The 12,563-nt window shown below is 44.7% G+C and overlaps 1 protein-coding gene across 7 annotated transcripts in view; it reads right to left on the reverse strand.

Moving 5' to 3' along the window:
- Nucleotides 1-12,563, reverse strand: part of Kiaa1549l (KIAA1549 like) — a 271,141-nt gene that overhangs the window by 100,610 nt on the left and 157,968 nt on the right. For all 7 annotated transcript variants that reach the window (XR_003835987.1, XM_029474423.1, XM_021156233.2 and 4 more), the window contains 4 exons: nucleotides 11,830-12,444; nucleotides 9,451-9,566; nucleotides 5,770-5,989; nucleotides 4,873-5,006 (listed from right to left, as the gene is read on the reverse strand). Coding sequence is in view for 6 of the 7 variants with exons in the window: in XM_029474423.1 (XP_029330283.1) it covers nucleotides 4,873-5,006; nucleotides 5,770-5,989; nucleotides 9,451-9,566; nucleotides 11,830-12,444 (1,085 nt within the window). In the remaining variant the exon portion in view is untranslated. The remainder of the gene's footprint in view (nucleotides 1-4,872; nucleotides 5,007-5,769; nucleotides 5,990-9,450; nucleotides 9,567-11,829; nucleotides 12,445-12,563) is intronic.

Below are 12,563 nucleotides of genomic sequence, written 5' to 3' on the forward strand. Positions count from 1 at the left end.
AAAATAAATCTTAGTAAGACCTTTTAATCTTTATCTCTATTGTGAATATTTTATGAATACTTGTCACCTTTCAATAGCACTAAACCTCCCCAGACTACCAAGGAACCCATAAAGCTGGTAATATGTAAACATGTATATGTGCATAAATATGTATATGTGCATATATGAAATTATCTACATAATAATACACATATTCTATATTTAATCAGATAAGTTATACCTTTTTGTTGTTATATATGTCTATATATATCACAGGATTTAATATTTTAATCATTTTAAGCACATACTTCATCGGCATTAAGTAGATTTGCATTTTTTGCAAATGATCAGCAGCACCCATTTTCAGAACTTTCTCGCTGCCCCCAACTGTTACCCATTGAACAACCCCCAGCTTCTCTGTCCTTTTATTCCTAGGTTGCTCTTGTAACTAAGATCACTGATTATTCTACAACTCTGGGTATCTATCTGACAGATAAGTAATTATTCTATAGTTTCCCTTCTGTGACTGGCTTACTTCACTTAGCACAACGACTTCAACGCCACCAAGCTGCAGTAGGCACCAGAATGGCCTTCCTATTTGAAGGTTTAACAACACTCTGCCATATGACTACATGTAGACTACATTTGTTTTCATCCATTGATAGGCCCGTGGTTTGCTTTTGGCCATCCTGACCATGGTACACCTATTTTAGTTCCTAGTTCCTGTTTTTGATTCATTTTGATATGCAGACGAACACCGAGTTGCTGGGTAATGTTGTAACTGTATGTTTACATTGCTAAGCAACCATTGTCCTGTTTTCCACAGTGGCTGTCTATCTCACATCCCTCTAGCTGTACACAAGGTTCCTAACTGCTCCAGGCCTTCACAACTCATACTCTTTTCTAGGGTTGTGCTTTGCTTTCGAGAATGATCATCCTAATAAATGTAAGATGGTGCCTCATGATTACTTAAGTGTTGGGTCAAAGCCTTTTTATTGCCCCATCCCCCACCTCCCCTCATGGTGACATAGTTCAAACCCAGGGCATTATGCACACTGGGCAAATACAGCACTGATCTCAGGCCTCTGTTCCCATTCACTTTCTTTTAATGGATGCATGGCAAGAGTTCTTTCTGTGTCTTTGAGTTCTAGTTCTAGATATGAGCCACTTAGCAGACAGATGATTCAGAATCCTGTGGCATCTCTCATTCTGTTATGAGTGTTTTTTGATGGGTGAATTCTTGCTTTTGAGGGAGTCCAATGTGTTTGTTTCTCCCGGTTCTATGACTTCTCTGGTGGCGTCCAGCACACACAGGCCTGTGAGCTCTTTCCTCTATGCTCTGATCCCTTTGGCTTTAGTGCTTACATGCATGTCTTTGATCCACTTTGAGAGATTTTGGTCGATGAAGTAGGTATATCTTCATCTTCCTTCTTTTGTAATGTGGATATCAACTACTATAAAGATTACCGTTTTCCCTATAGCCCAGCCTTGGTAAAAATTATTTCACCCTATACAAGTAGGTTTTTTTTTTTTTTCTGGCCTCTATCTATACCATTGATCTCTATGTTTGACATAGAGTTGAAGCACACTGTTTTGGTTATATTCACTTTTTAAAAATAAACTTTTGAAACAAGAAACTGTGACACACAATTCATTCTTGTCAAGATTGCTTTTGTTGTTCAAGGTCTTTTGGGGCTCTATTTGAATTTCAGGATAGATTTCTTGATTTTTATCTTTAAAACTATCATTAGGAGTTTTAAAATTTTTTCTTAAAAGGTGTGTGTATGTGTGTATGTGTGTGTGTGTGTGTGTGTGTGTGTGTGTAGCAGTATATACAGGTGCCCACAGAGGCCAGAACGGTGCATCAGAACCCCTGGAGCAGGAGTTCCAGATGGCTGTGAGCTGCCTGATGTGGGTACTGGGAACTGAACTTAGGTCTTCTGTAAGAGCAGCAATCACTCTCTCTCTCTCTCCCTGCCCCTCCATTCTTGGTTTTCTGAGACAGGACTACGTACTCTGACTGGTCTTGAACTTGCTATGCAAGCAACACTCTCCTTGAATTTACAGCAATCCTGTCTCTGACTCTAGAATGGGATTTTGGTAGGTATCAGATTCAATACACAATTCCCATTGGGGAATATTGAGCTCTTTATAGCTTAAGATCTTTCAAGCAATAAACACAGCTCCATTCCCATGCCTTCGTATCTTCTGTAGTAAACTTGGTCACACCTTTCTATGAAACTTCTCACCTTATCTCTTCACTCTCTCATTCTGATTCATTAGCTCATTAGATCACAGTTCATTGCCACCATCTTTCTCCTTCTACGACAATAGCACCATGGTCCCTAGGAAGTTACCTCCCTTCTCCATTTTGTCCATGGGCTTTGGGTACAGCTGCACCTTCTCATTTTTCACAAGTGGGCATCTGTGCCAGACCATGTTGACCAGGATATCTCATCTCCTTGGCCACAGTTACCAATCCAGAAGTGGGCACAGTTGGCCAATGAGAGCCAGTCCCACTGGTGGGACTGCACAGCAATGACACCAATAAACAAATGAACAAAAAATAAAAAATTTAAAGGCTCTTGTGTTTCATAAGACCATCAGCAATAAGAATAAGACAAATCTGGAAGCACCAAGGATCACTGAGCCCAGGTAAGAGGTGTGCAGGGGTTGGAGAGACAGCTTGGTAGTGAAGAGCACTTGCCAGTCTTCCAGATAACCTGGGTTCGTTTCCCAAGCACCCACATGGCATCTTTCAGCCACCTGTACCCAAGTTGTACAAGATCAGAGACCATTGTCTCGTCTCCATGGGCACTGTATGGATGTGATACACAGACATACATACAGTAGACAAAGTATACATGCAGTAAAATAGAAACAAATAAATCTTAAAAGGAGAAGGAGGAAGAAGAGGAGGGTCTGGAGGAAGTCAAGCCAAAAGATGAACAGAGAACATTGAAGACAATGTTGATGCAGCTGGATCCAGTTGTGTCTCCAGCAGATAAGCTGTGACCTTCTCAGTGGAGGGAGGCCAGTACAGCCTCTTTGTGCTTATGTCTCATAAGCTTGGATTCTGTTACAACCTTCATGGAGTCAATTGTAAGCTAGCTCCTAATGCTATGGGCTCTTTTAAAAGTCACTTTTCCAATGACTCTGATATTTACACCCTTTTATTCCACAAGGTATTCAAAGTACCATATAAATGATATTTAATATAATGAAATGTAAAAGTGTTATTACAAAAACATCAATTTGGAAGTCACAGTATCATGATCCCAGGAAGACAGTGAATGTGAAGTTATCTGTGATGGTATAGGGACCAAGAAAGAGGTGTTAAATCCAGCGACATTACTTCACAATGGCCAAGGCCAGTTGTGAAATGGAATTGATAAAATAATTCATTCCATTAATCCTGAAGGCTCCCAACATGTTGGACAGCATCTTAAATCTAGTTAGGTGCAATGGTCAAGTCACCTATTCTAGTCTTTTCTAAGGAAGCTTTGCTCCTTACATTTCATCCAATGACACATAACCGGCTCAAAACAGGCTGAAGGCCAATGGCAACTTATTTATTTTGGTGTCTGAACTCCCAGCATCTAATAAACAGCATGCACTCAAGAAATCTCTTAAAGTATATTCTGCCCTAATAACAACCTAGGTTCCCATACCTGCCAAGACCATAGATCTAACCCTGAAGAAAAAGATTTCCCATAAGAGCTGAGTCACACTGCTTACATGAATCTTAAATCTGTGACACACTGTTAGATCTTAGACTAATAAGAGCCAAGTCATAATGAGATCCTAGCCGATCCACTTTGCCTGAGCACAGAAAAGGAAAGCTGCTCCTGCAAATTAGATTATGTGCTTGCCACATGTATTGGCTTTGCTGATAATTCACTTATGCTAAATGTCAGATTCAAAAGCCCCTGGTCTAATTGCAAAGGCTTTAGAGTTCAGTAGTCAAAACAGACACAGAATAGTAGCATTAATTAGAGAAGTTGGGGGCTGGATGAATATTATTAAGAAGTGTCTGTCCTTACTGAGCTCTTACACACACACACACACACACACACACACACACACACACACACACACACACAGAGTTTGTGCTCACATCTTTGCTTCATCCTTTCCCAGCCATGTGACCTGGGAGTGTCATAATCCTTTGCTCAGTTCTCACCTGAACAAAATGGAGATGACATCTCAGAGGATGTCTGATCATTACACAGAAGAATATTTGTAAAACACTGAGCTGAGAGTGAGCCCACACTATAAAAGGCGTGGGTGTCTTTCATGGGTATTTGTGTTTGCCTGTGGTGATCATTATTTTTGTGTTGAAATTTGGAACTAGCCCAATGAAAATCACACAACAGTTAATCACAGAAAATCACAATGGAATTGGTGATTTAAAAATCAATCCACAGGCCCCAAGATGACTCAGCAGATGAAGGGGCCTGCCACCAAGCATGGCAGCCTGAGCTTGGTTGCTGGAACCCACATGCTGGAAGGAGAGAACTCATTCTCTGTCCCCTGAACTCCACCTTTGCACCATAGCATGTGCTTCCCCAAACACACATGCACACACACACACACACACACATTGATCCATCTTATAAGGATGGATCTTAATTAGAAAGACTGGAGGAAGTATTACATATAAAAACCAAATACTCATCCCTGAACTGTGGTCAGTTCATAGTGACGTGGGATGCTATCTGTCATAGCCAGATCTCAGCCACCCTCGCCAATGCCACGACTATCTCTATCACCTGCCCAAAGCACACACTTACATTTGCATGTGACAGTTTAGATGGGGGGACCCATATCATTTCTGGCCAATATATGCACTATGGCTGTCTGCATTTGCAGCCTGATGCCCCTGCTCCCTACCTGAACTGTCAGGTTGCTCCTGGTGCTGAGGACCTTCCTCTCTGCATCCTGGAATGCCTTCTGCAGCCTCTGCTCCATTGTCTGGGCAAACCTGCAGGACTGGATGTTGTCCGACTGGCTTACAAACTGCAGCACTGAAGAAGAACCATGGGTCAGCACATGCCAATGCTCTGTCTTAGTTCTTCAAATTTAATAGCAGCCAATATACAAAACAGCATGATTTTTAGGTTACAGAAATTAGCAAGTAAACAGGAAGACCAGACAAGCTTTAACTATACTTTGAAAATGCCTCTTAAAATGATTTATTGCAGAGGAGAATTAAAAGCATGGTTGAACCCAAGGCTCTCCCCAACACAAAGGATATCATGACTTTATCCCATGAGACTCTGCAGACATCTGCTCAAAGATGATGGTGTCATCTATTTCTGTGGATGGTGACCATCAATTGTCCTTCATCACTAAGCTGACAGTTCCCATTGCAGAGGATTCTCCACTCTTGTGGTCTACAAACTTTGCAAGTCAGAAATCACAAGGGGAATTGAGAGAAAGATGTCAAAGCCTTTGTTGGGAGACCCCTTCAATAACAACCAGACCTTACTATATAGATTTCACAGGCAGTCAAGTCTTAGTAGTGGCCACTGATAGGACATGGGGAGACATGGTGTTCTGTGCTGTGATCCACAAGCATGTGGACTGGGAAGAAAAGCCTCTATGGGGAACGTATCTAAGAAAGCCAGGATTACAGCCATTGGGCAGGAGGCTTGGACCTCTGATGAACAGTGAAGTTTGAAGGTATAAGGACTACAGACTGGAGAAGCCGTCAGCAATGGGGCTTTTAAACAGAGGTCTTCTTGTCTGGTCCTGGAATGACGGGACCTTTTCCTTTGGGTGACTTGCCTGTCTTCAGCTGGAAGGCACCTGCAGGCTGGGGCTTCCACGGGGAGGCAAGCACCGCCACAGACTGCAAGTTGGGAGTGTGCTGCTTCAGGTCGGCAGTGACATTGCTGACTCCATACACGCCCAGCACGTCCATCACCACAGCAGGCAAATACACCAGTCTCCCTTTGGTAGCATAATAGCCAACTGTGACATTATGAGAATATTCCAGAATGTCCACCTACAAAACAAATGGACACCCCGCCCCCGAGAACTCATTGTTTATTTTCACAGTATTTTAGGTTCTTTGCTACGTTCTCAGAGCCACAGCTGAGACTTAGGCAGACTAGACATTCCCATTGAACAAATATCCTAACGACCCCATGAGGTTCACGTGTGAGTTCCAAAGTATCACAACTCAAGAAGATAAAACGCATGTGGGGGACTGTGCATTCATTCCGACGCTGATTTATATGTGAAGATTGTTTTCCATCACCTCTGATTGGTCAATAATGTGACGAGATAGCTGGGCAGGAGAGTAAATTAGGACAGGACTTGTCAGGGGGGAGAGAGAGAGAAAGAGAGAGGGGGTGCGAGGGAGGGCAGGGGAGGGAGGAAGAGTGATGAAGGAAGGGAAGGAGGAAGGGGTGGAGACTATGTGGATGGACCAAGAGGATTTGCCATGAGTGGACCAGAGTGAGCCAGGGCAAGACTCAGATGCAGGTAAAGGGCCCCATGGCTAAGAAGTAGGCAATTAAAAAAAACCAAACAAACCAAAAACCAGGTCTCTGCATCATTTATTTGGGAGCTAAAATGAACTAGAGTGGGCATAGAAATGCTCTGCAGTTGTTTGGGATCAAAGTGGGCAGAGACCCGCACCCCCATAAACTCACACCAGACCCAGATGAGATAAAGCTGAACCTGGTTTTGGATTCCTTAAGTGTTTTGAATATGATCCTATGAGCACTATCATCCAAGTCAGAGAGGGGACTGCAGGCAGAAGGGATGACTAAGGGACAGAGTGCTGGTTGGAAAATGTTACATCTCCCCACTCCTGGGAGTCAGAAGGCAGAGATGATAGGTGAGGTAGGTGCTTTCTGGGGATGGGCCACAAAACAACTCCAGTGGAGTCCTCCCCTTGTAGCAGAGAGGAGGCCTTCAGACTTGGCTCCATCCCTGGCTTAGCTAGTGGTTCAAGGCCTAGGTGGGGATGAATCAGAGGGCTCTCTCACAGGCGAATCTTACTGAACACTGATGGTCTGAGCCCTCTCTCTCCCAGTGGATAGTCGTATTTACAGTTTTAAACGTGGGTTTTGGTTTTTTTAAATAAATTAAATATGATGTTTATCATAAAATTAGAGTTTTGTAAACAGAATGACAGTTGCCTCAGGTATTATCCATCACCACCTGCAAGGTATATCTTCTTTCAATCATCTTTACCCAGGAAGACATATTTTGTGTATATGTATTTATATACATGTAAAGAAATATACATGCATATTCATACAAATGTATGTACGCAGAGTAGATGCTGCTTTGTAATCTCTTCATTTCTATACTCAAGGGGGTTGCATTTGTGTCTGTGCATGCCTGTGGGCGTTTGTGTGTGCATGCATGTAGAGTTTGTATGGCTCGTGTGTATGCATGTGTATATGCCTGTGTGTGTGTGTGTGTGTGTGTGTGTGTGTGTGTGTGTGTGTGTGAGTGTGTGTATGGGTGTTTGTACATGTGTGTGTCCATGGCTGGAACCTAGGGCTCTGTGCACAGTAGACAAAAAGCTCTACCCATCTAAGTGGATCCCCAGCCTCCCTTCTGTTATTCATGGTTATAAAACCCAGATCCCATACAGTCTACCATCTAAACCATGCTTTACACTAATACACAGGTCATGACTATGCCCAGCACCACCTCTGTCTCTCATGGACTTCATGCTGTGAAACCGTATTCTTATGTGAAGCTATTTTAACCTTTGCATGCTCCCCTGATCCCTGCAGCTGCATCAGTGTCCTGTAGGACTGGGGAGACAGGCTAGGGGAAAACCATTTCTCGAACACGCACAAGGTCCCAGGTCACAAATATTTTTCAAAGAAGCCAAGAAAACTGCTTTTGCTACATGGGTGGTGCAATATGGTCCTTCCAACGTATGTTCTCCACTGGCTCTTTTCTTAAAATGACTACCCAGGGAGCTTCAAGATGGCACAGGAACATGGCCCCAAAGAACAACAACCCGCCCAGTGAGCAAGCTGGGAACTTTCCAGCCCTTTTAATTACTTCAAAGCACAAGCCTTGGTCCATAGACTATTTGCTTTTAATATACTTCTAACCCTTGCATGTCTTTAAAACATGAACAAAAACATCAACCAGTAACTGAACAGAGGGGATGCCAAGGCCTGCCTCCTGGCCTTGTGCAGGCAGCAGCAGCAGCAGCAGCTCACTGGAACTTAGCAGGCTATTTTAGCCACTACCATTTACTAATGGCAAATGATCCTGATTTACTAATTAATTGTTGTGTATTAATTGCATTGTGCTACCATAAAATTATCAAAAGAAATGTGCTAAGTTTGCAAAGTGCACCAAGTATGTTTAAGGACTCGTGGCTGTTGCAGTGGTCTGTAATTGTGTGCAGAAAAGCCAAAGCTACAGGGGTCATTGGAAAATGGCTGCGGGTCAGTGGAGACCATAGCAGGCAGATGAAGGGAAGCAGTTACATGGTTAACTTTTGAATTAAAAATGTTGATGTCCCCAGCGCAGGGATCACACAGTGAAGAGTGCTTTCCCCTCCTTCTCGCCCTTCCTTCTTCCTCTCAATTTCTTTTTTTAGAATCATAAAAGAGAGACTGACAATGACCAATAGAGGATGTGCCAAAACCTCATCCCTGGTCCTCTGTGTGACGGGTGGGGTGGGACCCCTATCCTGAGTGCAGCTGTCACCCAGACCATCGAAAGAGGAAGCCAGATGATATGTTTAAGTGGAACAAAAGGGAGCTTGCTGACTGCCAGTTGCATTTACTTGGGATGAACCCAAAAGACTGAAAAACAATGCCTCCGTTACTTAGCTGTGCCATTAAAACCAGCCAGCAGTTATTAGGCAGTACTTGGCATGAAAGTGTTTGGAGAGAAAAATGTTTACTTCCCTGTCTGCTGCTGGCACACCAAACAAAGTGGAACCCTTCTTACAGATCTGAGCAATTTGGGCTTTTGTTGTTGTTAGTAGTACAAATGGTTTCAGGGTTGAACTTTTGAGACAGAGTCTTAGTCTGTAGCCCAAGGTAGCCACAAACTTGGATCCATTCCCCCTGTCTCAGCCTCTCATGTTCTGTGATTATAAACATGCAAATGTCTCCCAGGCTTTATTATACCTGCTACATGTCTAGACGTAAACAGTATTTATTCAGACAATAAAGAGAAAACAAAAGGAAAACAGTGATGGGCACCTTCTAGAGGATAATAAATATTCCTCAAACGATGTAACAGTGGGACATTGTTTTCACGTATCAGAGCAATATAAGGTAATTAGTCTCAGGTTTTCATCTTGAGACGACCTTCTCCAGCCACAAGATGTTAGCTACCAGCCAAAATGACAAAAAGATTCCACTTTTGGCAAGTGTGGGTGTGGCATCTACCAAGGAGGAAGACATCTACTTCCACTCTGGACCCAAGAGCTGCTTGAACAGAACTGCATTTAGAAAGCAAGGCACTTACGTGAGCGGAGACATCGTTCTGGTGGAAAGCCTTCCGCAATGCCTGCGTGAGCCCTTTGGTTACCCCAAGCTTCAAGGACTCGCTGCTCTGTATTCTCCTCTGAGTTAGGAAGAAAACTGTGGGGTGAAACAGAAGCAAGAATGAACCGCATAATAAACAAGCAGCCCCCCAGCCTCTATGTCCGTCAAATCCAGAGCACAGCTGAATAAGCAAAGGTCACCCAATCAGGTGTCAGGCTGGGAGAAGTGACTGTCGGTCCTAATTAAGGCCCAAGCCATATATGGCGCTCTAATGCCAAAGAGCTGGTTTGCTGATGGCAGTCCATTTCTAACCCATGCTGCCTCTGTCCTTGAGGACCAGCCCCTATGTGCCTGGTCCCCAGTGAGTCAGCGTGCAACCACATTTCTGTAACAGCATCCGTTGACAATGTACTTAGAGATGGACGGTCCCTGAGCTGGATTCTACAGCTCTAATCAACCCTGAGTCCAGAAGGGACAGGTCCATTTCACAGGGAGGGGATGCAAACGGCACCAGTGACAGAATTTAATAGTCACCATGAGAACAACAGAGTTGTGTCAGGGCTTTAGTAAAAGCCTGGGATACAGGAAGGTTTCCATGGGCATTGGTGTTTCCAAGGGCAGCAGCAGTCAGCTAGGCTAGGGTGGGGGAGACTGTTACCCCTCCCCACACACTCCCAGATCCAGAAGAGGCATGGGGGGGGGAAGGAGGTGAACCTTGTCAGTGTACATGTTTAGTTTGGTTCTAAGTGAGATAGAAAATAAGGGATTTAAAGCAAAGGAATGCATTCTAGAAGATTCTCTGGACTACAGGCTGGCAAATAGATTGAAGAAGACAGGTATGAAGACAGATATGTGTATAGGGTTGCAGAAATTTCAAGTAAATGATGGTGACAGCAGGCACTAGGCAGGTGGCAGTGGGGGTGGTGGTGGAGCGAAGGGATATTCAGGAGTGAGAGTGGGAAGAGCTGGTGTCTGGTCACCATGGTCAGCCGAGGCTAGTGCCGGGGCAGGGAAGAGGAGCCCAGCGGGTGTTTCTGAATGGAGTGGGACTGGGAGAAGGTAAGGATCTGGAGAGGGGAGTGGGGGATAAAACCCAGATGGCATAATTTTGAGAAACTGAAAGAGATACTGTATTCTCTGCTGTGCCTAGCTTCACGATTTCCCATTTTAGGATAAGATACGTCTCGAGATATAATTTCCTTTCTTTCTTTGTGGGTCGAGGAGGAAGGCGGGACGTGAGCACTCAACACTGGCGTGCTCTTTCAAATAATGTGTCTAATGCTTTTTATAGAAAACACTGTTACACTACTGGAAGCATGCTATGCCTGCTAGGCTTGCTGCAACCGGGGAGTGGGACAAAGGAGAGAGCAACCCCACTTTGCTCATGGCTCCAGTATCACCAGCCCCAAAGAAATTACCTGACATCAAGAGAAATTCTGGCTTCCTCCTGCGTGTCTTAACTGTCTACTTGGCCTCTGCCAATTAGGAAAGCCTTTCTGAATGGTGTAGGACTTCCCAAGACTTTGTGTTAAATGAATCACATTGTTTATTCATGTGAGACATCCCCGGTGTACTTCACCAAGCACGCTGAGTTCTGGTATTCCCTGACCCACTGGAGTACTTGGGGTTTTCCTGGGCACCTCTGACATCAGAACCAATCCTGAGACTAGAATCCATGTCATCTAATGTTCCCTCCTCTGAAACTAAGAGTCGAGGTTTCTCAACCTTGACATATGGATTAGTCTGTTTCTGCCTTCCCACCTCATGTGTGTGCGCCTGTGCATCCGTGTGTGCACGTGAGTGTGCATGTCCATCACACACTCAACTGAGTGCATGTATGTATTCAGTTGTGTTCTATGCATGTCTTTGCATGTGGAGACCAGAGGACAGGTCCAGGTTATCCCTCAGGTACTACCCACCTTGTTTTTGAGAGAGGGTCTTTCACTGCAGCTCATCAAGTAGACTAGATTGACTGGACAGTGAGGCCCAGGGGTCTGCCTGTTTCTCCTCTCCCCCAGCTCTGGGATTATAAACTATCATACCCAGCTTTTTAAAAACACGGATTCAAAGAGGTTAACTAGGCTCCTTGTGTTAAGCACTTTAGCAACTGAGTGTTGTCCCCAGCTGCAGGCAGTCATTACTGTGCATACTGAGCACTGGAGAATGTTAAACATAATTCTAAGTGCCTACAAGTTCCAAGTAATGCTCCCCTCCCCAAGTGTGACAACTATGATGGCAAAGCCAAGTGCCTCTTGGAAAGGGCGGGCAAGAGTGCTCCTGATTGACAAGCACTGATTTGGCACTTTCTATCACATCTCTGAAGTCAGGACTGCAGAACAATAAGACAGTGACATCTTACCTGTCTTCACTAAGAACTTGTGGGACATCTGACAGTCCAAGTTGGATGCCATCCTGCCAGTTGTGACCATTGCAGTAGACACAGCCGGAAAAGCAGCATCTGTGTTTCCTGCCTGCAAAGATGGCAGTCTCGTGGCCTTTACTGATGCCGTCATGGACGTCAGCGCAGCTGTGATTGTCAGTGGGCGGGGTGTGGATGCTCTGGGTGTGTCTGGCCTGGTAGGATTAGGGAGACCAGTGTGCATGGCTTGTGGCTTCTTGGGGAGGTGTGTTGTGGACAACAGGCCTGACACGGAGCCTGTTGCCCCTTGCATGGTTGTGTGTGTGCTCAGGCTGTGTGCTGTCCGGGCAAGCATGTAGGTTGGTGTGAATGGAAAGGCTGTATGGATGGTCCCTGCTGTCACCTTTGGGCCTGATGCTGCCTTGTTGGTGACGTTTTTAGCTAGAGCAGTGGTCAGACTGCTCTTGGCTAAGCTGCTGCTGCTGCTGCCAGTGCCCTTAGCAGTGAGTGCCGCAGACAGTGGCGCTGGACTTGATCTTCTCAGAAACAATGTGGTGGTGGCGGTGGCTGCTGCAGTTGCTGACAGTTCTCCTTTGGAGGACACAGAGGTTTCCACTGCAAAGAGAGAAAAGGAAAAGTTTGTCACTGGACCGGGATGCACACACCACAGTCTTGATGATGAAGGAATGTTGCTTATGAGCTTGCTAGTGTAAGAAGGCTCTGCATTCCAGAGT

Source organism: Mus caroli, chromosome 2 (assembly GCF_900094665.2).
Source record: "Mus caroli chromosome 2, CAROLI_EIJ_v1.1, whole genome shotgun sequence".
Taxonomy (NCBI): Eukaryota; Metazoa; Chordata; class Mammalia; order Rodentia; family Muridae; genus Mus; species Mus caroli.